We start from the raw sequence: 27281 nt of genomic DNA, 5'->3' as shown, positions 1-27281 counted from the left end.
TCAATTCAAGTCCTTCTCTCCTAGAGCCCCGTGCTCTTCACCCTGAGTCAGTTTACATTACAGCCAACATTAGGTTCTCAACCGTGTCCTTATCTCCACACATCTTACCTGTATAACAGGCTTCTATCAGCTTCCCACATTCCAATCAGTGATTTTGCCACCTCCAGCGTGCTCTTTTTCTGTACCCTTCAGGCGCTCCATCCTACGTGAGAATTAACGAATAATACAAGATCCAATAAGATCACTCTGCTTCTGCTGAAGCCATCTTTCCAAACTGCAAGTCAGACTGTATTTTCTTTACAATGACTCCTCTCTTCTTCTTGCAGAGTCCAAGTTACTCAATATGTTGCAGCAATCCAGGAACGGCATGGCCCTTGTTTACCTCTGCAGTTCTAGGTTTCGCCATGCCACCTCATCTACCCAAATCTTAAACCCTTAGCTTCATACTCATTAACTGCAAAGCTCCTCCAACAGGACAAGCTGTTTCCTATCTCTGTGTCTTTGTATGGAAACTGTTCTCTGCTTGGAAATTTGGTTTCCGTGAACACCAAGGTCAATTTCAGCATCTCTTTCAAGGTGCTTTTTTTAGGTTCTTCCAACAACCCCAGCCTAGAGCTGATTACCTTCTCTATTGGGTTTTCTCCTAGCCTACCCCAGGTTGCTTTATTAATGCTTTTTCAAGGGTGTGTATAGCAATGAAAATGATCTAATAAGGAAAGAGAAACTGATAACACAAGAGAAAGAGGAAGAATCATTCCATGAGAAAAACTATGAAAAAATAAAAAAGGAATAATAGAGAATGAGGGGAGGAGACATTGGCTTTTGATAGAATTGGATGTTTTTCTTTCATGATAGTGAAAGTACAAACTGTAAGATGGTTACAGATGAATTTAGATGAATGCTCTGAGTGGAGGGAAGATGAATTAGTTTCCAGTTCATCACTTCTTTTTTTTCCATGAAGCATGGAACAGGGTGATTGGCTACAAGTGAAGAGAGAGAAGGCACTGGAGCAGAGAAAAGAGCTGTGGAACACCAGAATGGGAGAGCGGAAAGTTGAAGTGATAATGATCTGCCAATAGCCAGTGAACTCTGAAGTGAGGTCATCAGCTGAGAGTGGACAGGGTCTGTTGGAAATTTGAGAAAAGAAGTACACCTCACAAGGGAAGTACAATGTGATTGTCAGGCAGCACTGATGGCCCATTTGAGAACTGTGGTAGCAAATTTACAGTGAGAGCAGTCGGCATGATTGCTGTGGTTGTGCGTTTTCCTCCAGGACCCCACAGCTGCTCAGGTAGGAACATAGGAAGTGTGTAACTGGGCTTAACCATGATTGACCTTTGGCTTGGTGCTACAGTGGAGGCAGAGAACATCCAGGGAGCTGTGGATCTGTACAACAGATTGTTATGACTATGGATTCCACGCTGGGCAAGGAGAGAAGAGAGGGCATGACAATTATTGACAGTGAGAAGTGGAAGGGTCGTTACGTTCAAGGTCTAGTGAAAGAGCAAAGAGTGGGAATGCAAGGGTATCTGAGCTGATCAAAGAGCAGAGTGCTTAAAGCAGATGTTGTATAAGTAAAGCAACTATGGAAATGACATTTTATCAATAGTCTGTTTTGCACATTGCTTATGGCATGTTGAGCTATTTTGATGGAACACCCACCCACCCAAGAGCTAACATATAAATCACAAAATCCAGCCACAAATGACTGTGGATATTTAGCAGTGCTATTTGTAAGCTAACAAATGATCATTTTAATAGTTGTTCAAAACTTAGCAGCAGTTAAATATTTTTAAAAACCCTGGATTTCTGGATTCTTACAAAGGTAAACTACGTGATCCTAACATCTAAAAGCAACGGCAGTTTTCTCAAAGGCTATGTAACCAAAACAGAAAAGAACTTTATCTGACACAGATAGAAGTGTTTCCCCTATTTCCTCCCATGCTTTTGTTCTTTGGCTTAGACAGGGCAGGGCTGGGCGAAAGGTCATCGAGGGACCGGTCTCCAGGCCATGGGCCTGATTCTCTGGTTGTTGCAGCAGAAGTAATAATAGAAATCTGGTGCATTATCTTGCACACTCACCTGGATTTAAGTTTCTGTTCCTGGCCCACAATTCAAAATACCAATTATTGATTACTGCCATCATGAATCTATTTCCTCCACCAATTACAAAGTATAAACAAAATCACTCTTTCATCTTTGTTAAGGTAAAAAATTCACTCAAAATGGGTAATTTATGACTTCCTAAGGCAATTCAGAGCCCACAGTGAGAAGCAGACAACCTAGGTCATAAAAAAATGTGACAGCTTTATTTCCTAAAGAATCCAGAAAGTCTGTAAGAATAGGAAATTGGGGATTAAACACTGCTCACATTTCATCACCATGTCACTGAAAAAGAAGCCATCGAATCAGGGGTTGGGGTTCAGGATGTTCCTGCAAAGATGTCGGCCACATTCCTGTCGCTTTCACCCTAATGTCTCTGTGAAAGGCGACTTAATTATTAGCTGCAGCAACTTGTTATGTGGGTTTAGAGTTGAGGTGTATGGCCTGAAATGCTATAATAGCAATTTGGGTATTCCAGAAGTTTTATTACTTATTTCTTACTGTTACATGTGGTTTTCATTATCCAGAAGAGAATGACACTGAAGCAATATTTTCACAATAGAGTATCTAGGCTTCTCTTACTTATGGGGCTGAAAATTTTCATATTTTCTGCTTAATTAATTTTTATTTTTTTAAATATTTTATTTATTTATTTTTAGAGAGAGGGGAAGGGAAGGAGAAAGAGTCAATGTGTGGTTGCCTCTCATGTGTCCCCTCCTGGGAACTGGCCTGCAACCCAGGTATGTGCCCTGACTGGGAATCGAACCAGTGACCCTTTGCTTTACAGGCCTGTGCTCAATCCACTGAGCTACATCAGCCAGGGCTGCTTAATTAATTTTTAAATAAATATGCTGTCGAAACACCTAAGCATAGTGTTTCTCTACTTACTAACCAACAACACAAAATGGAAGACAATAACGTATGACTAATATTAAACTTACACATGTTGTCTGAGAAATAAAAACCAGCAAAATGAATGAAATAAACAGAAGATATGGACACAACAGACCCCTCTCTCCCACTATTGTTAATTAATATCCGTGACCGTCTTGTCAGATCCTGCCTCCTCTTCAAACTTGAGTAGTTACATTTCTCGCTCAGGGGAAAAACCTGCAGGGTCTGGACCTCAGAGCTCTTCAGAGTTTGGAAACAATTTGCTTAAAAAATCGTGGAGCCTCAGGTCTTCCTCCCGCAAGAGCGCCCTTTCTAGACAGCAAAATATAGTTTCTTCTCTTTCCTTTTCCTTGGTTTTCCCCAGGCCCAATCATAAAAAACTAAATATATATAAATTTTCCAGCACTGCCTTGTAACCGATTTATGTAAAATTCTCACTCTTGTCATTCTAAGATTAGAAGGATGATTCACAGCAAGCTTTACTAATGAACTTTAATCTTACACTCTTCCCTCCATCTCCATATAATCAATTCCTCACAGGATTAGATACCATGATTTGATTTTTTTAAGGGACTTTATACATATTCCCAGAACATAGCATCCTAAAGCCCATGGAAGCCAAAACGAGTGTCGTTTCATCAGATCTATGAAGCGATTCTTCCACCCCAGTCCCGAATGACTTATGGGCGGTGAGCGGTGCCATCCGCGCGGGCTCAGCTTTGATTTGTATAGCCCGTGAATCGTCTCCGTGCACAAAATGTACAGAGGGTAGCATTTCACTTTTATGTTTTTCATCAAACGGCTTCCGAGTGACGGAGGGAAAGGTATGAAAGTTGTTAGGGAAAACATTCTCTATTACCAGGAGGTTGTTTCTTCAGAAGTCAGCGGCTGGGGTGCAGCGTGAAGGGAATGCTAAATTAAACCTGGGCCAGAGAATTCCTTTCGGATAATGAGGCTTTAAAAAGCCACCTCTGCCTCGTACAAGCAAAATGGTCTACAGGTAGCTGCTTATAAGCTATTTTGTCACGGAATTAAAGGACCTTTGATTCTAAAATGTATGCTTCTGGGTACCACTGTGAAATGTGTAGTGTTGGAGGCAGTCTCAGCCGAGGACCGAAACAGGCGCACACTGGGGGCTGGCGCAGGGGGGCTGGGTTGTGGCCTCGGGGAAACTCCCTGGAACCTCCCTCACAGCTGGGACTCGTGACGCCAGGAAGTTCGTCTTTTGAATTAAAGCTGCATATTTTTGGTCTTTATTAGTATGTACCAGTGTCCCACATTTTAAGTAATTTTAACAATGATCCCTCTAAGAAATATGTATTTGGCAATTACCTTTGCATCTCAAGGGCTCTTTTCGAGAAAATGGAAGACCATGCCAAAAGCCAGATTTGTTTTAGGAGACAGGTAAGGTGGCAAACCTGAACTACCTCTGGTTACTTACCTAGGCAGCCCTTCAGAACTCCAGGAAGCTGAAAGGAAATACGAGGGTGTTGAGCATCTTTAAAAGGGAGGCATTGAAAGCAAAGATGCCGTAGGTAACCTTGAGGCCTGTTCCACCAGTTGGCTTAGGTCCAATACAATGACAGCATTAAAAGTTATCTTGACCTCAGGATCTTAATCTCCTTTCTCCTGTGATTCGTGGGTAAATGCTTTTGTGTGTGGTATTGAAGTCTTACAGGAAGATTCTGCCCTTTTTATGTTCCCATATTGGTTCCATTTAATTACAAAATATTGTGATATGCATCTCCTAAACAAACACCAAGCCTGGGCACACCGCTGAGAAAGTAGAGAAAACATTCACAAAGAGCATGCTCTGCTCTGGAAACGCCCTCCCACAGGGAAGGGACTTCCTCCTGTGCCCTGGGCAGGACACTGCAAGTCCGGGGGCTCAGCACTGACTGCCGATCTTCGTTAATTTAAAGGTCCCAGTCCCGGCCCTTTATGGAGTGTTTAGGTTTCCTTGTAGGCCTCCTAGGAATCACAAACTTCTTCAGTCCTTAACTGCGTACTTCATTGCTGTAATTGAAGCTCTTCTGTAGCTGTAATTCCTTCCTAATGTTACAGTTTTAGCCAAGCGTTCTTTCCCTCTGGAGGCATTAATTATTGCTAGTTTTGAAAATATCCTAGCTTGGTATTGTTTTCTGCTTCTGGTGCCAGATCATGTCACTTTTTCCTATTTTTTATTTAGGTGAAAAGATTTTCCATCTTTTTCTTAATTGTTCAATATACGTCATGCCCTTTTTAACCACTGTAATGGAATTTAGAGTGTCTTTGCCCGCCAGTTAGAAAGTCATCTTTCTTCAGAGTTTCGTGTATTTCCCCATTTTGCAGTACATGCCTCAAGATAGAATATTTAAATTTTATTTGATTTCATATTAGCTGTGAAATTATCAGTCACTGGAGCTTGTGATAATCTACCCTTGCTAACGATCTACCTGTGGTTTTTAGTATGTCATAAATGGTTACTATTCAAAGACAAAGACTTGGCTGAAATGTAATATTGAAAGGGAGGACACATCTTCAAATGGAGCGGAGTATCCTGGCAGCTGTCTTCTTGTTTAAAGTGAACTTTTCTTTATTTAGCCCTGGTAATTATTTCAGATTATAAACAGCTAAGTGGACACTTTATTATTACCGACCTTCAAAATCTTTTTATTCACACACACACACACACACACACTACCTCCAATTAAAGAGGAAAAAACTACTTAATTATTTACAAAAAGTTACAAGCATTCAGAAATATTTTGAAATAGGAACAATCACCTTTCAACCAGCATTTGCTGAGTGTCTACACTCAGCAAATCCCTGATCTAGACCCTGGAGAAAGAGTATTAAGCAAGACAGACAAGTTTGTAATTCCCACAGAGCCTGGGTTCTGGAAACTTGATCCAGACTTCACTTTCAATTTAATTTTACTTTGTCTTTTCTCATCTGATTATTTACTAAAGGGCTTTATATTCTCCATTCAATAGGAACAAGTTCTCCATGATGAGAGTACCAATTTGTGTTTTAGTCCTTGGGATTTTGCAATTTACCCTGAAGTCATCTGCTTCTGAGAGTAGTACTTGTATAATTCTATTTCATTATATAAAACTGAAATACACTGAAATTTATTATCATTTTACTGAACGCCATTCAGGAAACAGATTCAACATACATTACCTAAGGACTGACATTTCAAGCCCTTTAGCCATATGATTCAATAAACGTATTTCCTTGTTCACTAGCTGCTACATTTTGAATCATTGCCTCTGCCCACGTGATTGCTGATGTTTCTCCCTTCAGCCTGGTTGAACCATTTTTATCCCAAGGACAAGAGCTTCCACCAAATAATATAAAACCTTGACCTATGCCACACAAAATACATGCTAACTATCATGTTGTATAGAACTCAAGAGAAGAATTAATGTAGAATCCAATTTAGTCTGTTTTTATTTGAACTATGTTTTGTTTTATTAAAATACAAAAAACACAGTGATTCTCAATATCTTTGTAAACATTTGCAAATATTTTATGGATTCCATCTTTTTGATGTATGCATACTTTGTGTATACTTTATTGTGTGATTTCTAAGAAGTTTTAAGTTTATGATTTAATGTGAAAAATTGCACATTTTCAACTTCACAACAAAATTTAAAACACTGGCTTGAATATGTAGAAAAAACACTGGAGATAAACTTTAGTGATTTAGATAACAACTTCATTTCAAATATAGGGCAATAATTAGGAACACGTCCCAGGGTAGCCCAGAGTGCCAGAGAGTTCTCCGTTTTGCTGTGGGAATTCTCTCTGAGATAAATGCCATTGTGTGTGTGTGTTTCTCAGGAGGTCGAGTTGTGCCGTGTTAGCAGTCAAGAGAAGCTGGGTCTGACAGTCTGTTACCGGACGGATGATGAAGAAGACACCGGCATTTACGTCAGTGAGGTAAGAAAGGCCATGGAGGGCAGGCGAGAGGAGGGGACCGTGAGGAATAGAGTAAATCAACTTCACAGTGAGAAAGTTCTTGGGAGGTTGAATGTGAGGAACTGGCCATGTTCCAGTACTTGTCACTTTCAATTAGGAAAGTAAATTATGTTGCCCAAGTAACATAATCATTATCGATTTGTTTAATGTGGATGCTTTCACCACAAAATCCCAGTAAGGAGAAAAAGCAAAAAATAGGAACGTTGTCTGAATTTGAATAAATTCCTATGAGTATTCAGGAAGTCGGGCAAAGCTTCTGATCGGCAAACATTTGTCCTTCCATTCTACCGTGTCTTCTGTTGGTTCTGTTAACAATAGCAATGACTAATTGTTCTAAATCTGATATTCACAACAGTCACATATTTTACTCTGCTGACAGGATTGATAAATTTAAACATTCAAGGATCTATTAGTTTGTTTCATTCAACCCCATCATTACTTTTGAAAAAAAATGAAGTGCTTAAGTGTGAAACACCCTCTGTGTTAATTACTCTGGAAAACTGTGAAGCAAAATTTATTATTATAGGCGATTGTTTAAGACTCCCAAAAGAATCTTTTTATCAGAAAGGGTAAGGGATATATTTTTAAATTATATATACTTAAGATTAAAAATTACATAACTAGGTAAACACATGTATGTATATATGTATATGTACACACACATTTACCTAACTCCTCTCTATATGTGTATATATATGTATATGCTTATATAAATATAAATATGCAGGATATAGACAAACTAGATACTAATTGCTGTTCAATGCTCCTTCAAGTCTTCTTGGCCACGTTCTTGAAAATATTACCTGACTTACTGAGATTCGGCTTCCTCACTTAGAAACTTAGTATGACAATGCTTATCTTGTTGTTTTTGTAGTGGTGTTTATAATACATACATAAAAGGTAACGTAATTAGTGAACTTGGAAAACCATACAGCTCTACAAATGTAAATATTACTCTATCACTTTACCAAAGAATTTACTGGCTGGCTCTTGTAATGGGAAAATCTACGGAAAATGTCTGGTTTATATGCCTCTTTTAAATGTACAACTATGATAATCCCTGCGATTATGGTGAGGAAGTAGGAGGAAACACCTGCAGAATTATCTTTTGTAATATGTGCAGAAGTACAAAAGTAGAAGTTTAATATTAGTTTGATTACAGTTCTGAAGACAAAATGTGAGCACGTGAAAGGCTTCTAAATAGGATGCAATTGATTAGTCGTCCCTCACTTCCTTCTAGTAAGTCTCTATTTACTATTTAAATATGTCAGCTTTAGAACTTTGCTTTTCAGGGATAGTAAAGAAGCCACAGGAACTGAATACATGCACGTGGAAAGCATGTTTTCCTTATACCTCTTATATATAATTACAGTGTTTTTTGTTCTTGATTGATCACTTAAGACTCACTTATTAGGTGGCACCAACCTAATAAACCAATAATAACTGACATCTGTATAGGATGGATTAACTTCATGTAACACTGGAAATACTTTGCTTGAAAAAGAAAAGCTTTGGTAGAATAAACTCAAATAAATAGTTAGAAGCCATCATGTGAAATGTGATAGATGGAATTACCCCTAGTGAACCATAAGTCACCACTCACGTTTGGCCCATTACAATGTTGATAAACTCTTAATAGAACGTTAAATATCTATTTGCTCCCAAAATTTTTAGTTAATGTATTTACCCTATATATAAAGAAGTATCTAGTAATACTCTACATGGGTAGGATTTTTTTTTAAATTAAACAACATAGATTAGAAATCTCTTTATAAATAAATGTGCCCATTTGAAAGAAATCCCTTTAATAAATATAGACTTACAGTATAGCCATCAGCTTTTCCAAGACAGCTACAGCAGGATTTAAAAATCACCGTCGTAGAAACTAAATTTCCTTGGTCTAGTGAATCCTAGGTATTAACATCAGCTGAAGACTGTGTCTGACAGTTGGAGTACAGAAATGAGTGAGTGGATATAAAAAAGAAGAAAGGATGAAGGAAGCAAAGCAGAAAGAAAGAAAGGGAGGAAAGAAAAAATGGCCTTCCAATCACGTTGATCTCTAGTCCTCTTTAATGGTATTTTTATTCATTCTAAAAGTTACATTTTTAGAGTCCATGATTTTTTCAACAGAGAAAAATTGGGCATGCATTCTATAAATCAGTAGAGAATCCTGAGCCAGGTTTTTAGAACTATTTTTGAAACCATATGTTTTAAGTTTTGCGGCGGATATCGGAGATGCGGATGGAGACATGTGTCCTCTCCGTTACAGGTGGATCCAAACAGCATCGCTGCCAAAGATGGCCGAATCCGAGAGGGGGATCGTATTCTGCAAGTAGGTGGTGTAGTCGTTTCCTTTGGTTTCTGGCTATGTGTCCAACAGTTTTGATTTTACTTGTTGCTTATAAAATGTTAGACAAAAGAATCTGTCTTTGTTTTGGATAGTAACATCTACAAAATAAAAAAGATATTATTTAAAATTTTTTCTAGTAAAAATAGTGTCATTTATTCAGAATTATTAGCTAATAATACTGATTAAGACATCATCTCTGAACTCAGGTAACTTGACTCCAACTTCCAGCTCCACTCTTCCGTGGGCACATTACTGAGCCTCTCATTGTAAACCTGTTTCCTTGTCCAAAAAATTGTCATGCTAGCCCTGGCCAGGTGGCTCAGTTGGTTGGGCATCGTCCCGTACACTAAAGGGTTGTAGGTTCGACTCTCTGGTCAGGGCACGTTCGTAGGTTGTGGGTTCAATCCCCAAGTAGGACATGTATGGGAGGTAACAAATCAATGTTTCTCTCTGTCTCTCTTCCTTCTTCCATCTATAAAATCAATAAATATATCCTCGGGTGAGGATTCAAAAATATGTAATAATAAACATTGTAGCAAAGGTTAAATGTAATTATGCATGTAATATTCTTAGCACAGTGCACAGTAGGTAATAAACATTAATTGCTATTATTACTAGCAGCAGCAGCAGTCATTGCTGCCTTTTCCAGAAGTAATTAGGTGACAAATCCCAATGTCCCATTACTATGTGAAAGTCTGGAAGTCTAAAGACATTTTAACTATTTACTGATGAGTTGTTCTGGAGGAAATATGCTTTCTTCTCCGTGTGGAAATGTGAAAACATAGAGACTGACTGAATTTCACCTGAATGAGAGATGGTAAGCACGTCATAGTGGGGGTTGCAGAACTGGAAAAATGCAGAGCCAAATCAGTACCAACTTTGAAGCCAAAGTTTCTATTTTAAATTTGCCTTGACCCGCTCTGTCCCTTCTGAATCCTTTCCCATGGAGAATGGTTGCAGAAAGACACACAGCTTCTGCGTCCAGATTAACCCGAAACAAGAACACAGGCCCTTGAGGGTTGAATTCCACTGCAGATCCAACTGAAGAACAGGAAGGAGGACCCAAAGACAAACTAAAGGCGTTATCAACTGTTAAAACGTTCTGCAAAACTTTGTCATTATGACAGATCGATAGCTCCGTTCCTTCCTACTAGATGTGGAGCCCTGAAGAATATTTCTTTGAATTCAGTACACTTAAATTCAATACGCTACCTAGAACAGGGCTTCAAAAACAGACAGGATGCCCTCCCGGCATTTGGGGACAGCCCCGTATAATTAGGAAGATGGCTGCATACACAGATGATTACAAATGCGATTGGCATTGTCATGATAAAGGTGTATCCATGCCACATTGGGTACATACTGTGGGGTTATCCTGCCCAGCCTTCTGCTTGTTACCTTTCCTGTCTTCAGAGGGACACTCGCTGAACCACATCACTTCTGCATACATTTCCTTCTCTCACTAGATGCCATGGAATTCCTGTTTCATCGAAGACCCTTTACTAAGACCCCAATTTAAAAAGAATAAAAATATGGATTAGTGGCCATTCATGGTCCCTCTCATTTTCAGGAAACTTCCAGAATATATTTCATTCCTCCTTCAGTGAACTCCCTAAGTGGGGGCCTATAGTTAACAAGCTGGTCTGCGTCTGGCATTGGATATATTAAAGGAAGGAGAGTGAATCAGAAAGCCAAGACTTAGTCTTGTTACTCCAATATCCCCAGTGTCTTTCTCATAAACATGTGAATGAATGAATGAATGAATGAATGAATGAAAGGTGTTCTGTGGGAAGAGTGATAGGAGAGATGAATAAAATCTGCAGTAAAGCTTTATTTGTGCAGCCTCAACAAGAAGTAAGGGTCCCATTTTAATGTATGATCTAGATAATGAAAGCTTTAAAAATATTTTAACTTTTTTGTTTGGAAGTAATTTTAAATGTATTGTTCACTTTGTTAACATCTTCGACTAAGTACACTAAAAAGAATGTAACTTTTTTTGACACTCAGGGCCACATTATGCCCAGCAACCATTACACAACATTAGAATAGATAGAGTAAAATGCTCAGTGACTAAAAGGTCTGGACGTTTTTGTGCCCTGTATAACATGACCCTTGTTGGCTACATTTTCTGATATGTCAGGCCTATATTTTGTCATTGTTCTCTTGCTGTTTCCAGCTGTCACTTCCTCTCACCGCCCACACGCCGCACCCCATACCTTCTGCTCCTGCACTGACTCCCTCCTTAGTTTTCAGCTAACCACTTTTCCACGTCCAGATTCATGGATATAGCTTTTTAAATGACCTCTATTAGTTCTGTGGCTAGAGTTGGATAGAAATAAGTACATGTGTTTTTGCACATGCATGTTGCATGTTGCATATTTTGACACTTTATTCTCAGCTATATTGTGGGCAGGAAATGTTTTTAGATAAAATATTTGCTGGATAATATGGCATTTCTTAATGGAGCTGGTTCACTGAAGAAACAACAGCAGAATTGATAAAGTGCTGTTGTCTGTCTGATCACTTTATATTCAGCGGCAAATATGTCCCACCTAATGAATAAATACATGTCACATTAAAAAGCCTAGAATTCAATTCTATCTGCACACACAGGAAACAAAGGGTCGGGAGGGTGATAGTGAAATTATATTAAATAAAACTGTGACAAATTTTACCCATAGACAAATGGCCCCCATATGGCTGATGAGGAGATTATGGGATACCCTGTAATGAAGAATTAATGACTCCTTTCCCAGGGAGATGAGAGTGAGAGAAAGGGAGGATTTACTTCTTATCCTTCAAGTTTCCTGGGGCTTTTATTTAAATGAATCTCTTTAGAGCAATTGTGATTTTAATTTCCTGTTCTTGAGGACCTGAGTGCTTCCATGGTCCTGCCCTCATTGCGTAGCTAAATTTTTCCGAATGATGAATAGCGTGGCCCTGTACAATGTTCTCACCCAATGACACCACCCACACTGAGCTCCACACAGGAGACCAATATAGGGGAGGGATCATGCAGAAGAGACACCATGACCCAGCTGGATGAGAACATATTCTAGCTCTCACATAGCTAGAACATATTCTAGGTGTTTTTTCTCTGCCTGTGCTTGACAGTTCTACCTGCTGTGCTGTTACCACAAATGTGTGGTAGGAGATGTCTCCTCAGGAATGAATGTGGGGAAGTCCTCTCAGGAAAGTGCAGTGCCAAATAAAGACAAGACATTTCTGAACCAGACAGGAAGGATTAAATAGCACCTATGATCAGCTTTCCAAAGGAGAGAGTTCTGTATTTTCATTTACTCCTTGAGATAGTAACCATTTAATATTCTGTGAAGGCAGCCTAATTTCATGTTGGCCAAAACAGTGCGCTGTGTTCCTAAGGAATAAAAAACTCCAGTGGAGGAACAGGAAGAGCCCTATCAAACTCTCTCTCTTTGTCTACACATAAACAGGTCCTCGGCATTTCTTCCTGCTCTTCTTATCTTCTTCCTTTTATAAGCTGTTTTACCTGATGTCTGGGGGGTTTTTTTACATCTCTACATTTCTATATTTCATTCACCATTTTTCTCTGCACCTTAAAATATAAACACATTGAAATGAATTGTTTCTCTTCTGCCTAACATTCTTGTGTTTTCAAATAAGAAATTTCATATAGATAGCAGGACACCTAAAATTTTAGTTGCCCACTTGCCTCTGATATACTAGTATGGGACAGCTAAAAATTGGTATATTCAAACAAAAAAAAAGCTATATTAAACCATTTCTAGGATTTTAGCATTACACACACACACACACACACACACACACACACACATGCATATACAGAAAATTGGGCCTAAAGTGAAATTTTAACTGATTTATCTTTGTAATTTCCACAGATCTCTTCTGGGCCAAGGCAATATCCACCTTGAAACTGATATTTGCACATAGCCACCCACAGAAAATGAGACAGACATATTATCTGGCAAAGCTTTTCCTCATTTATAACAGAAGTTATATGTTGCCTTCTCCTGGTTCCCTTCACCTCTCTTTTTTATTTTTATTTTTTATGTATTGATTTGGGGACAACAGAGAGAAACATCGATTTGTTGTTCCACTTATTTATGCATTCATTAGTTGACTCTTGCATGTGCCCTGACCAGGGATCAAACCTGCAACTTTGGCTTATCGGGAGGATGCTCTAACCAACAGATCTATCTGTCCAGAGCCTCCCTCTCTCGTTTTGGAAAGGAAAGTGCAATTCATTGAATTGCACTGATGCTGCCCAACTCCTTGTCTCCCACCNCACCTCTCTTTTTTGTTTTTATTTGTTATGTATTGATTTGGGGACGACAGAGAGAAACATCGATTTGTTGTTCCACTTATTTATGCATTCATTAGTTGACTCTTGCATGTGCCCTGACCAGGGATCAAACCTGCAACTTTGGCTTATCGGGAGGATGCTCTAACCAACAGATCTGTCTGTCCAGAGCCTCCCTCTCTCGTTTTGGAAAGGAAAGTGCAATTCATTGAATTGCACTGATGCTGCCCAACTCCTTGTCTCCCACCCTTGTTTCTGGGTGCTGCCCTCTTTTGTGTACCGCTGTTGGCAGGCACAGCCAGCCACTTCCCCATATTCAGTCCTGTAGCTCCAAGTTGTCATTCAGGAGCAAGAGCACAGGAAGGGTGACAGCTCTATCTAATTCTGTCCCTCAGATCTTTTCACTCCTTGAGAAGCATTTTGGCTTAAAACCCATGGATGCATTTCCTGCCTCCGCATCAGTTTAGGTATCACACTAAAGTCCTGAGGACAAGATCTACCAACCTTTGGCTAAAATGCCCTTTGTTTTGAAAAAGAAACAATAAATCACTCTTTCATGCCAGATTTCAGTGACAAATTTATTTCACTCCATATCTGATTCTGGTTGTAAAAGTATTTCTAAAATATATGATCTGTTCCCCACCGCACCCAAAAAACAGGGACTACTGCCAGGGCTGGGGACCATTGTTCTAGGTCATTATGACTTTTTAGAGGAGAGAGTTGAATACCAGCAGTGAAAGAACTCGAAAGGAAACATAAACATATTGTTTTTTGATGGCTCTCTTAGAGTTAAAAGTATATATGAGAAAGCTTTTAAAACAGAACCATGTTTACTATGGTGGATTTCATTGTTATGCATGAATTTTAATAGATTTGCTTTATTTAGAAGGAAATAGTTTTTCCTTTACTGAAGATTAAAATATAAATAATGACAGTAATAACAACAGCAGCATCAACAGCAAAGTGTTCCAGCCTTGAGCACTTTATACCAGACACTTATTTAAACCCTTTGTATGTGTTAACTCATTTAATCCTTATAACAATCCTCTTAAAAAGGCACTATGACCTGCACTTTAGTACAGGGACCATCATAAAAGCATTAAGCAAACATAAATGGAGCGTATTTAGATTAATGGTAAGTTATATGAAGAATTTGGCAGTATATATATATACTAGAATGGAGACAGGGGGAGAAAGCAGTGAGAATTTTGTTCTGAGTGGGAAAGAGGAAAATAAGCTGTGTGAGATCATCCAACTCAACCCCCTTAGGGTCAAAAGGTGCCTGTAGTGGAGGGGAGGTGATTAGGTCCATGAATGACAGACAAATAGATGTGTTGCAGATACGCTACTGAGAATTAGTATAAAATGGACATAAATCCTCAAAGTTCAAAAAAAGTAAAAATTTTCAGACTGCACTTAATTAAGGGTGGGGGAGGAGAAATGGATCCATCACCATCAATTTGTCTTTATTTGAAGAAAAAAGTCCTTGGATTCAGCACAAAAATACCTTTTCAGATATATATTCGTGAAAAAAACAACACATGCTTTGCAGTCAGTAGTCTCCATATTGGAATCATAGCTTCTGTATTCTACTTTGATCAATTTTATCTGTGAATTACAAACAAGAAAGAAAGAGAGAGAGAGAGAAAGAAAGAGAAAGAAGAAAGAAGAAACCACATTTGAAACTTATAAAAGCAGAATTTCCTACATATATAAGTGAAAAATTAAGGTGATATTCTTTTGGTTAAATTAAGAAAATACAAAATGTGATTTTGCTTCCCCCGTTGCCTGTTATTGCCTGCTTTACTTTTATTAAGTATATATGATAAGAGTCTAAGCATATGGATCATTTATTGCGGCTCCAAGTTGAGATGTCCTGGGCTTGTTTTCAATACTTGTGTCTGTCAGCATATATCAGCCACAATCTCAGAGACCCACAAGGAAACCTCAGTAGTCTATTTCTTGCTTTTAAGCAAAAATCTTGAATGAAATATGTTAGATTAATTACTGAAAAAATGGCCAGTACAGCCACATTTTAATTTATTGACATAATTAATACTTATTTTAGATAGAATCACTTGACCTCCTCAACTGAAATTTCTCTTTATATATTTTGATTATATGTTATAGATGAAAATTTCATCTTTATGGATTTGAATCAATAAAAATAAAATAAATTTAAAACACCCAAAGGAAAAAAATGGGTTAACCATGAGCTAAATACATTTAAACATGAAAATATAGTTTAAAATACAAACTTTAGAAACCTTATGCACTCTGTAAGAAATTACAATAAGGACAAAAGGATATATTTTAAATGCCAATGGAGTCTTTTCTTTTTAATCAAAAGTTTATTCAAGCTTGATTTCTTTCACTCAGCATTGTTATGAAAAGCTAATGTTACTCCATGTTAATTTTTTTAAAATTTAAGTGCAGTTAAGAGATGAGACTTAAGATATTGCATTAGTTTTGTTGTTAAAGGATAAGGGTAAATCTTATACAACTGAAGTATTGATAAGGATGTGACTGATGAAATATTCCTTCTTTTGATTAATTAAGCACTGCAAGATATTCTGAAAATTATTTGGGGCAACTGAGTCAGACCCACACACAGATGTGAAATGATTAAATGAAAATGCGATCAGCAGTGGCCTGGGAGGGTTGCCTGGTGAGAGATAATACCACAGCTCTCTAATTGGCTCCCAGCAAGCATGCAGGATGACGAATTTCGGTTGTGGTGTTGCCACACCGCTTCCCCCAGCACTATTATCTCAGAGTGACACTTCCATTACTCTGAGCGGAGAAAGATGAACGTCACCTGTCAGGGGCTGGTTAATTGTGTTGCTAGATGTATGTAGCCAGGGCGCGGGTTGGACATTTATGAACATAACTGCTTCCTCTGATGTCCGCCATCCTTCAGGGATCGATATGGCGCTTATAGTAAGCGCGTAATTGAGTGAAGGCACTTACCACTGAGGGGCTGAAGATGAGCCCATTGTGTGAGCTTCGTTGTCCATACATTTACCATAAATGGGCTGATATTTGCCATTTGTTGTGTTCAGCACTGTGGAAATGGAAACTAATATGCCACTTTCATTTGTTTTCTAGATAAATGGCGAGGATGTCCAGAACCGGGAAGAAGCAGTGGCATTGCTCTCCAGCGATGAGTGCAAGAGAATCGTGCTGCTTGTTGCGAGGCCAGAGATGCAGGTCAGAACAGAGACGGGTAGTCTCCAAATCCAATTTCTGTCTGCTATCTGCTATTCTATACCAACTCAGTACCAGGGTTTTTGCAAAACCAAGTATACAAAATATAATTGAGCCGTCTTTTCTAACTTACCAACCTACTAAAATTAATTCTAACTTAAAACTCCCTTATATTGCTCCACCGAATGACAGTTAAACATCTTTTTAAAAAAGAAAAACATAAAATTGAATCACTATTTTCCCCTTCCACTCACCAATTATTTAAATGAATTCATAAATGAAAAATAGTTGACTCCACATGATTTTTAATTCTATGTGAATGCTTGCTGTAGGTTTCCATCTAAAAATACTTAATTGGCATATTAAGGTGTCTTGAAAGAATCTCTAATGAGAGAAACATTAGCATATCTAACTATCAACTTAAACCTTTTTAGGATAACTTTATTAAATAAAATGCCTTTCATAGCATGATGTGGTTCCATGTACAGTAAATGAATTTTTTTCCAAATGTAGAGTGAGAATAACATCTGTCTGGCCAAAAACAACCCGATAGCTTCTAAAGGGATTTTTTTTATATCTTCACAGAGGGAGATATCATGAGAGTAAAGGAGAGGTAATGGTGGACGAAATGTGCTATTGGTCCTTCCTTTTATATCCTTTTATACCTGCCACAATGCAGAAAGGACATCCACACTGTCACCATTCCATCCATCTGTCAGTAGTCTGAGTGAAGTTGGTTATATCACCATTTGTCTCCTGGGTTATTGATCTGATATTTTTCAGACTCAGTAACCACATGCTAGCTGTAAATTACATTGAGTAAGTATATTTCAGTGTCAGACCGAGTCCTGACTTGAATATAGTGGTTGAAAAAGATCACCCCTTCCGCATATATTTCCTTTATGCCCTTGACCATTCTAAATGGTTCCCATAAAGCCTGCCATAGCCCAGGGCAGAGTAAAGCTGCACACCTGAGGTCTTAGGGGTGGGGAAGGGAACCCACACCACTGTCTGGACTGCCTGTTTGGGAGTGAGTTTTTGAAATGCATATGGAATTGTAGTAATTATCTGGAATGTCACAAACCAGTTAATCTCACTGATCCTATTTTTCCTGAAAAAGAACAGAATGATGAGCCTAAACACATATTAATGAAAATCATGGTAAATTAAAGAGAACCCAAGAGTCTTCTCTGTTGTAGAAAAGGTATTTCAATTTTATAATGTGGTTTCCCTGCCCTTTCCAGGTAGCTGCTAGAGAACCTCATTAACTCAGAATTAAAGCATTTCCTTCTCACATAGCTATAATAGGCTTTGGAAAGAACAGGAATTAATGATGGAAGACCAGATCTTGTTAGTCTTAGATAGAACATGCTGGGTCGACCCAGTGGCATTTTCACGTATCTGACTACACTCCTGACCCAAAGGAATCAGTGTTGAAGGATGAATTTTCAAATAAGATTTCCTTTCCGCAGTTGATAGAGGATGGTCATCTGACTCTGCGGGATACTGTTCTGTCTGTCAAATCAGAATCTGTGTGAGTCCCATGCTCGGGAAGCCCCTTGGCCTTCACACACTGGAATGAAGCTAATTGCCTTCAGAAAATCAGATATTTAGGACAATAAAGAAAGAAAATGCATTTTAACACCATACTTTAGAAATGTAATTTAAGCAGTACATGCTATCAAGTGACATTTTTAAAAAAGACCAAAAAAAAACCCCTTGTCTTTATATCACCCATATTTTTCATCAATTTTAATATATCTTACTATTACATTTTTTTTGCATGTGTATTTGATTCAGGGAGAATGTGGAAGTTCTTTGAGTGCTTTTTCTAGCCATTTTTTAAATGTTTCAAATATTCTCTACATTCTTGGAAATGATCCACAGAGTTGCTAGGGGCAATATTGTGCAACTGTGCAATATTTTTGAATAACTCATTTCTCTCATTCCCTGTCAACTTTCATTTCCTGCCCATTTTCTTCCTCAGACCATTAACGATATTGCTGTTCTCTCGTCTTCCCCTTGGGACATAAGGATGGAGAGGGCTCTCAATAAGAACTTGTAGCCACTACTTTTGAGACAGCGCAGGTTCTTTCTTCCTCTAAAATGCCGGCGTGTGATGCACTCGTGCAGATAGGTCCCCCTGCGTTATAATGGCAGTCCTCCCTCTCCTGCAGCTCAGCTCAAGGGGTAGTTCTGTCTTTGCCACAGTGCTAGACTCAGGCTTCCGTGAACGCACATCTAGGTGGAAAGGGACAGGGAAAGGAAGAAAGTGACAAGAACCTCCTCTTACAGTGCTGTGCATACCTCCAGCTTGGAGGAAAGTCTAATCAAAACAGACACACGGGAAACAGAGGGCAGCTCAGGGATCTGCAGGGTGAGTTGATAAGAAAAGAGTTATAGGGAACCAGTAATTTCTACCCCATGGTCTCCTTACCTTTCCCACATCTCCATTTAAATTTCAGAAGACTTTGTTCCATCATTTCCTGTGTCAGTGTCTGCAAATGTTTTGTTTTGACCTGATTTAAGAAATATTCCTTGGTGTGCCTATAAAAAGTAAACACTTCTAGTTCTAAGCAATTTCTTTTGGAGTCTGGCATTTGCAGCTTCATGAAACTTAAAAGGGATTAAAGGAAGTAAAATTTGGACAATTATAAATTGGACTGCATTTTAAATTTTTAGTCAGCTTCATTTTCATAGTTCATCTGCATATCAAAGTCAGTGGGGTGGAACTTGATCAAGTTATTAAGGCTACATTAAGACAAATGATATAAATAAATGCGTTCAAGCTTTTAGCCCCAGTAAAGTTTGAGGTAATTTTAGTTCTAGATAGCCTTTAATAAATATCAAGCAACCTATGATTGCCAATATGTTAATGAATATGATACAGATACTAGAATGTCTCATCTAGTACAGTTTAATGTCTTTCCGTTAGATTTGTTTTTAAGTTTTAGATTCACTTCTCTTTAAAAGGTGATTTTGCCCATTTGTTTAATGATGAAAACACCTCAAACTATTGTCAGTTTGGGCTCACTAGAAAGCTGCTGTGTCTCTATAACACAGAATAAAGCAGAAATCTGACAATAATTCCATTAATTTAGTAAGTGCGGAGAGCAAAATTTATGTAATCCAGCTCCCAAATACACTTGGAGAAAAATTATCTGTGTTGGCTGTCAACACTCATCATAAGAGCAAGGTAACCGCCAGTTTTCCACTTCACTCTGCACTGAGAAGCCAATGGAATGCATTCGGTTTAATTTGTGTGAGACTCCCCAAGAATACTTGCCTTCAGCACCCACAAGCAAAGCCTGCACGATCCACACCACTCCAACACCCTTAAACACAGCATCTGGAATTGAGCCTGGAAAACGAATCAAAATAAACATGACAGGGCATCACTTTTTGTGAATGTGGTGTTGAGAATAACTTTGATTTTTTTTTCAGATAGCATAAATGATGTCTGTATTTGTGGCAAGCTGCCATCTTGCTAACTTGAAAGCCATTCACTGAGAAATCAAAAAGCAGGGTGAGGGCAGAGTCCGTGTGTGGGGAGCGGCACTCTGCGTGCAGTCACACTGGGGGTTGTTGTTAAGGAAAAAAGCCCCATCTTCCCATAGCCCCATATGTACCACTGCATTTCATTAATGTGGGGACTCTCAGAGGGAATGAGCGTGACAGCTGTGGATTACAGAGTACACCTTTCATACACTGTGAAAGGCGGTAATGCTCTATGCCGTGAGATCTACTGGGTTACGAGAGAAAATCCGTAGCTCTGTTTCAGAAAAGGATAAAAGGCATAAGAGTCCAACTTTTTTTTTTAACACCTTTTCTTCCTCCTGAGAGGTGAACTAACAGAGGCTGGTATTCTAAAGAGAATCATTATGATAAAAGGAACTGGTCAGCTGTCGCCATTTAAGTCTCCCCTGTTTCCGCACGGGTCCCCACTAACCTAATCTAATGCACTAATGTATCCTTTTGCAGCTGGATGAAGGCTGGCTGGAAGATGAAAGGAATGAATTCTTAGAGGAGTTAAACTTGGAGATGTTGGAAGAACAGCATAATGAAGCAATGCAGCACACCGCCAATGAGGTGGAGCAGGTAGGGCCCACAATTTGAACGACATCGTTTGAAATGTTGCTGGTTCTCTTTTCTAATGTATAACCATAAATGGAGTAAAAAGAAAAAAAAACAAAATCAAAGAATTTGATCAAACATCTCTGTAATGGTAATTTCTTAGAGCAAATAATAATCTCAAATGAAGCAGAGGGAGTCGATACAATTTTATTCTATTAAGAATATTTCTAGTTTGAGAAGCTTAGGGACCATTGTTGATGGAGCACAGTCATATTCAAATGCTGATTCAGACACTGCTCAACCCAGTTCAGAAATTTGATAGTAAAAATGAACCTTGCCTCTCAGCATGCCAACTGGAGACCAATATAACTCATAAGGGAGACTCTCCCCTAAACACTCATTTTATATTTGGGGATTAATGTACATATTTGAATATTTAGGAAACTAAGGGAAGTTGGTGACATGATGTAAGCCAGTAATCTTATTTGGGTGTTTTGTATCACAATTATGACTTTGTACTAAAAATAGGAGCAGTTCTACTTGATATTATTAAAAACATGTTGCCGTAAGATTGCATATTTTTCCAACAAAGCATTCTGAGCACCCAAAGTGTTCCCAGCACCACACTTGATCCTGAGAACACAAAGAAAAATGAGCAAAGTTCTGCCCTTAATTAATTCATAACTAGTAAAAGCTCACACTGTGCTTTGCAGCAAACCAAGTCTTTTCATTTTTGTTGTTGTTTTCCTGCTGGATACAAATCAGATCAATATATCATAGATTTTGTTTATGTAAGATTCATGAGATTCATCTGCCTGATATAATTCTATTAACACTTCTGCTGTCGGTTTACTAATTTGTTTAATTATCATCCTGTTTTCAACATTAATTCTTAGCACATCCCAAAAGACCATTTTTAAAAAATCTTGACAGTTAGGCTTAGAAACATAAAACACAAATATCCCATTCCTTTATAAAGATGAATGATGAAATATATTGACATGCTAGCATCCCATAACAGAGAGGTATGTGTGTGCATGTGCACATGTCTATATATTAAATAAATCATTGGATTTTAAACTGCAGGGTCCATGTAGCCATGTATTCTATATACTCTATACTGTTCATGGATGCTCATTAGCCACATCACAAACAGTAGTTCAAGCTCAAAAGCAATGCTGCTACTGTATGATGGCTTTTCAATGGAGGACAGATGGAAATCTTTACATATGACTGCAACATTGGCCACAGATAAAGATATTTTGAGGTGGCAGCTTCTGGTTACAAGCAAGAAAGTCCTTGCTCCAGGCTTTTTCTCTCTTAGATACAAAATGTGACCTGATGCAGAACTGACAAGAGGATGTTGGAATAAACAAAGAAGGGGGAACTCCTGTCCAGGTGAAGTGGTGCAGTGTCAGACGCTGCCTCCTCATCAGGCGATGCAAATGCTAGGTCTTTGGGGGTGACACTAAATGTCCCTGAGGTTAGATTTTTTTATGGCATGAAAATTTTTCTTTGCCATGAGACTGAAATAATGATGAGAAGTACAGAAACCTTTAAAAGTCCTTTGCCCTTATAAACAATATCACTACATTAGAAATGTCTCAGTAGAAGCATTGCCTGCCACCGTAATAATTCTGTAGGGAAATGATAAATGATAGAGTAGCATTACCTTAGAAACTAGAAACTCCAGATTTGAGATAGAAAACTTTTATTTTCACATTTGTTCATAAACCAGTGAAGAAAGGGAGGGAAACTGAATTCCAAATGCATACCCATATTTAAGAATGAAAAGACACAACCAAGTGGACAGTTCACTTCCCATGCCACCCTTGGTCCCATGACTGCTCTGACACATGGTGTAGCGTCTCCCACCGCGTGCTTTGTCTGTATCCCTTACACTGCATGTGGGGAAAAACAAAAATTAGGTTTCTAGTTTTTTTTTTCAGCTTCTTAGTAGACATAGAAAAATATAAATGTAAATAATGTGACATAGAGACTCCAATGTCCAGTATCAGTAATATCCTCTGGGCTTTGTTGCACGTGGGCAGATATCACCCCATTTAATATTATTATAAGCTCATAGGGAGGGACATAGGGATGTAACAAGCTTTCCATTGTTAGTTACAATTATACTTAGTTATAACATTTATTTTATCAATAAGACACCTAAAATCTATCTTAGTATGTTTTTAACGAATGGAGAAAAGTACTTCAGGGAGAGATGGAGAATCCCAGAGTAACATGATACATGGCCACATCCTCCCCTCTCCATTTGTTACACTTTGTTCTGTCATTCCTTCTGTGGAAGAAAGGAATTATCTGGAGAGACCCTTTCAGACCTGTCCTGGAATACCTCTTTCCACCCATTCTGTCCTTCTGTAATACGAACAGGTTTAATTATATAAATATGCCTGCTAGAGAAAAAAAACTGAGACATAAGGAAAACGTAGTCTAGAAACTACCAGGTAGAAAACTATGAGAGCAGTAGGGGGAAGATAGGACCTTTCCCTATTCACAGAGAAAGAACTAAATGTGCATCTTCATAGGGCAGTGACAGTCCACGGTTCTACATGAAAGCCAAAAATTACTAGGGAAGTCTATATACATATAAATAAAGTATATTTGACATATACATATATGTCAAAATATATTTTTGATACTCTCCCTATGCCTGGCAATCAGTGCGGATCAGACTTCCATGGGAACTGTTCATTTATTCTCAGTGTACTAAAACCTTTCAAAGAAATTACTGCTTTCAAGAGAAAACCTTATTAAGCGTCCCCGGGTGAGCTCTTAGACACTACGCTTGCTTTTGAGCCACAGGACTTGGAGATGCACTGAGGTCAAAGCGTGTGGGGCTGTGGCATCCTGGGCGCAGGAGGTGGCCCGGGCCTTCTCGACCCCTCTGTGTCACTAATAAGCTCAATACATCTGAGATCAAGATTCCTCACCTACAGATGGAAGGTCCCAGGCTCCAATACTCCCCTATTCCTGAAGTTTTGCGATGTTTGGCAAACCACTATCAGTGTATTACTAGATCAATAAAATTTTCCCTAACATTAAAGTTCAGGAAAATAATAATAACAACTTGATGCAGCTTCTGAGTTCCAGGACTTCATGTCACTGAAGACCATAGACATCCTGTCATACTTGTTCTCTTGCTTATTATCACCTCAGAAACTCATAAAGTCACCTCCTTTACACACTTTCATGCCAGAGTTTCCCAAGTAAAGGAAGGCCTTAAGATAAGGATCACTTATTAAACTGTGTCCTGTTACATTTACCCTCAAGTGAATAACATAGCCATATTCAAGGAGCTTTCATTTTCTCTAATTCATTGTAAAAAGCTGCCTGGAGCTAGTTGCCTTTTTTTCTAACATTATTGTGTATACAAAGATGACAGCAGCTTTCTAGGACCTGCACGTTTGCCAAGAAGCATTGTTTTTTCCAGTGAGTGTTTTCAACAATTGGTGTTTTCTTTGTTCCCTCAACATTATTTTCTTAGCCAAAAAAGCAAGAAGAAGAAGAAGGCACAACAGACACAGCCACGTCCTCGTCTAACAACCACGAGAAGGACAGTGGGGTGGGGCGCACCGACGAAAGCCTGAGGAATGATGAGAGCTCAGAGCAAGAGAACGCAGCTGAGGATCCCAACAGCACATCCTTGAAGAGCAAGAGAGAGCTGGGGCAGAGCCAAGACACTCTGGGGAGTGTTGAACTTCAGTGCAATGAGAGCTTTGTGTCAGGTGAGTACATTGATTCCGACTGCCCTGGCAACCAAGATGAGGAGTGTGAACGATTCCGGCAGCTCTTGGAGCTCAAATGCAAGATTCGAAACCATGGAGAGTGTGACCTGTATTACTCGAGCAGCACAATAGAATGCAACCAAGGGGAACAAGAAGGAGTGGAGCATGAACTACAGCTGCTGAATGAAGAGCTAAGAAACATTGAACTTGAGTGTCAGAATATCATGCAGGCTCACAGGCTGCATAAGGTAACAGAGCAGTATGGAGACATCTGGGCACTGCACGATGGAGGATTCCGAAATTATAACACCAGCATTGATACGCAAAGGGGAAAATTAGATGACATCATTGAACACCCAGAAAGGTCAGACAAGGACAGTTCTAGTGCTTACAACACAGCTGAAAGCTGCAGAAGCACCCCACTCACTGTGGACCGCTCCCCTGACAGCTCCCTTCCAAGAATGATCAACCTCACCAACAAGAAAAATCTGAGAAGCACAATTGCAGCCCATCAGTCCTCTTCTGGACAGAGCAGTAAAGAGTCAACCTCCACCAAAGCCAAAAACACTGAGCAAGGCTGTGACGTTGAAGGCAAGGAGAAGATTTTAGAAAGCAACAAGCTTTCTGATCAAGAGAAGACAGGCAGCGAACACATCCCCTACCTCTCTCCTTACCACAGCTCCTCATATAGGTACGCAAACATCCCAGCACATGCCAGGCATTATCAAAGCTACATGCAGTTAATTCAACAGAAGTCCGCCGTCGAATACGCTCAGAGTCAGCTGAGTTTGGTGAGCATGTGCAAGGAGTCCCAGAAGTGTTCAGAGCCCAAGATGGAATGGAAGGTGAAAATTAGGAGTGATGGGACCCGCTACATCACAAAGAGACCAGTGCGAGACCGGATTCTGAAGGAACGTGCCTTAAAGATCAAGGAGGAGCGGAGTGGCATGACGACAGACGATGACACCATGAGTGAGATGAAAATGGGGCGCTACTGGAGCAAAGAGGAGAGAAAGCAACACCTGGTTCGGGCCAAAGAGCAGCGTCGGCGCCGAGAGTTCATGATGCGGAGCCGGTTAGAGTGTCTCAAGGAGAGTCCTCAGAGTGGCAGCGAGGGCAAGAAGGAGATCAACATCATAGAACTGAGTCACAAAAAGATGATGAAGAAGAGAAACAAGAAAATTTTGGACAACTGGATGACAATCCAGGAACTGATGACCCACGGGGCCAAGTCTCCTGATGGCACACGAGTTCATAATGCCTTTTTGTCAGTCACCACTGTATGACCGAGTGAATGGAACGCAACTGATTTTAAGAGGGTGCTACCAGTTTGGGTAGAGTATGATTGCCTCGTTCAATGTGGCATTTTTATATATATTTTCTGACTCTTTATAGTTTAAATTTTTTGTAAGCAAAAATACCTGGTAATTTTTCATTTGCTTTTCATATACTGGTACCTTCTTTTTGGCTGAGGACTTTCTTTAACTTGTGATATATTCGTATTACTCATTTATATATAAAAAGAAACAAAAGGAAAGAAAACAAAAAAAACTTGAACAAAAGTTCTGAGGAGCCAATTAATTTCCTATTTTAATGTACCTATTGTAAGTTAAGATCTGGATTTATTTCTCTAATTTACTTATTTTCTACTTTAATAACAAATCAATGCCAAAACCTTTCTATGCTTGCTTCTTGGTATAATGTGTATTAAATCAAGTGTGTTAATAAATTATATACCACATTTTGTCTTATACATAAAGCCACCTCTTTTTAACATCCCATTGTACATTTAACACATGAATGGCCATTGTCTTTGTCTCAGTCAAGTGTAGGTGGACAATCTTCCTGTGATATGTAGTGACATTGGTCATGTAGTGAGATAATTGTGATAATTGTGACAATAAAAGATAAATAAATTATTGATTATCCTTAAGAAAATTTATCAAGGAGTGTTTTATTTTCATTGTCCACTGTGGTTACCAGATATAAATTAGTTATATATGTATACTATTTAGAAGACTTCTAATTGTGGATAATAGAATGTGTACATTTTCTATCACTTTTTTTCAATAAAATTATCTTGAAATATTTCCCATAGGTCATGGTGTCACATATTCTTACCAATGTTAAATTAAGTAACATATGTAGAGCATTTCACAGATGCTAACTAAAATTTTGTAAACATGACTTCATGCTTCTCCTGAGTGTAAGGAAAAGCCAAGAAAAATTTAGGGCAAGATGTGGAGACAGGATCAGTGAAGTGTCTAAGGTTGTTTAGTCAATGCCAGCTGCCAAAACTAAATACCATAGACTGTATGGTTGAAACCAATGCCCACCTTCTCATGGTATTCTCACATGGTAGTGAGGAAGCTCTCCTGTATCTCTCCTTGTAAGGGCACTGGTGCCATGCTGACGGCCCCAACCTCATGACTTTATCTCAGCCTAATTACCACCCCAAGGCTCCACCTCCAGCAACTATCACATTGGGGGTTAGGGCTTCAACATAGGAATTTGGGAGGACACAATTTCATCCACGACACTGTGTGCATTTATTTATTTAATCATTTGGGAATAAATTTTCAGGAACCATCTTTTTAATCATTTTCCACATAGTCAACTATAAATGCCTCTTTATGTA

The 27281-nt window shown here is 38.9% G+C and overlaps 1 protein-coding gene across 2 annotated transcripts in view; it reads left to right on the top strand.

The window, feature by feature from the left end:
- Nucleotides 1-26736, top strand: part of PDZRN4 (PDZ domain containing ring finger 4) — a 326986-nt gene extending 300250 nt beyond the window's left edge. For both annotated transcript variants that reach the window (XM_037058151.1, XM_037058152.1), the window contains 5 exons: nucleotides 6826-6924; nucleotides 9233-9295; nucleotides 16722-16823; nucleotides 20802-20918; nucleotides 24403-26736. In XM_037058151.1, the coding sequence (XP_036914046.1) occupies nucleotides 6826-6924; nucleotides 9233-9295; nucleotides 16722-16823; nucleotides 20802-20918; nucleotides 24403-25929 (1908 nt within the window). In that variant the 3' untranslated portion in view covers nucleotides 25930-26736. The remainder of the gene's footprint in view (nucleotides 1-6825; nucleotides 6925-9232; nucleotides 9296-16721; nucleotides 16824-20801; nucleotides 20919-24402) is intronic.
- The last annotated feature ends 545 nt before the right edge of the window (nucleotides 26737-27281 follow it).

Source organism: Sturnira hondurensis, unplaced genomic scaffold, assembly GCF_014824575.4.
Source record: "Sturnira hondurensis isolate 20B ecotype Veracruz unplaced genomic scaffold, ASM1482457v3 Scaffold0009935, whole genome shotgun sequence".
In the NCBI taxonomy this organism is placed as follows: Eukaryota; Metazoa; Chordata; class Mammalia; order Chiroptera; family Phyllostomidae; genus Sturnira; species Sturnira hondurensis.
Note: the sequence above shows the minus strand (reverse complement) of the source record. Positions and strands in the feature narration are given on the sequence as shown.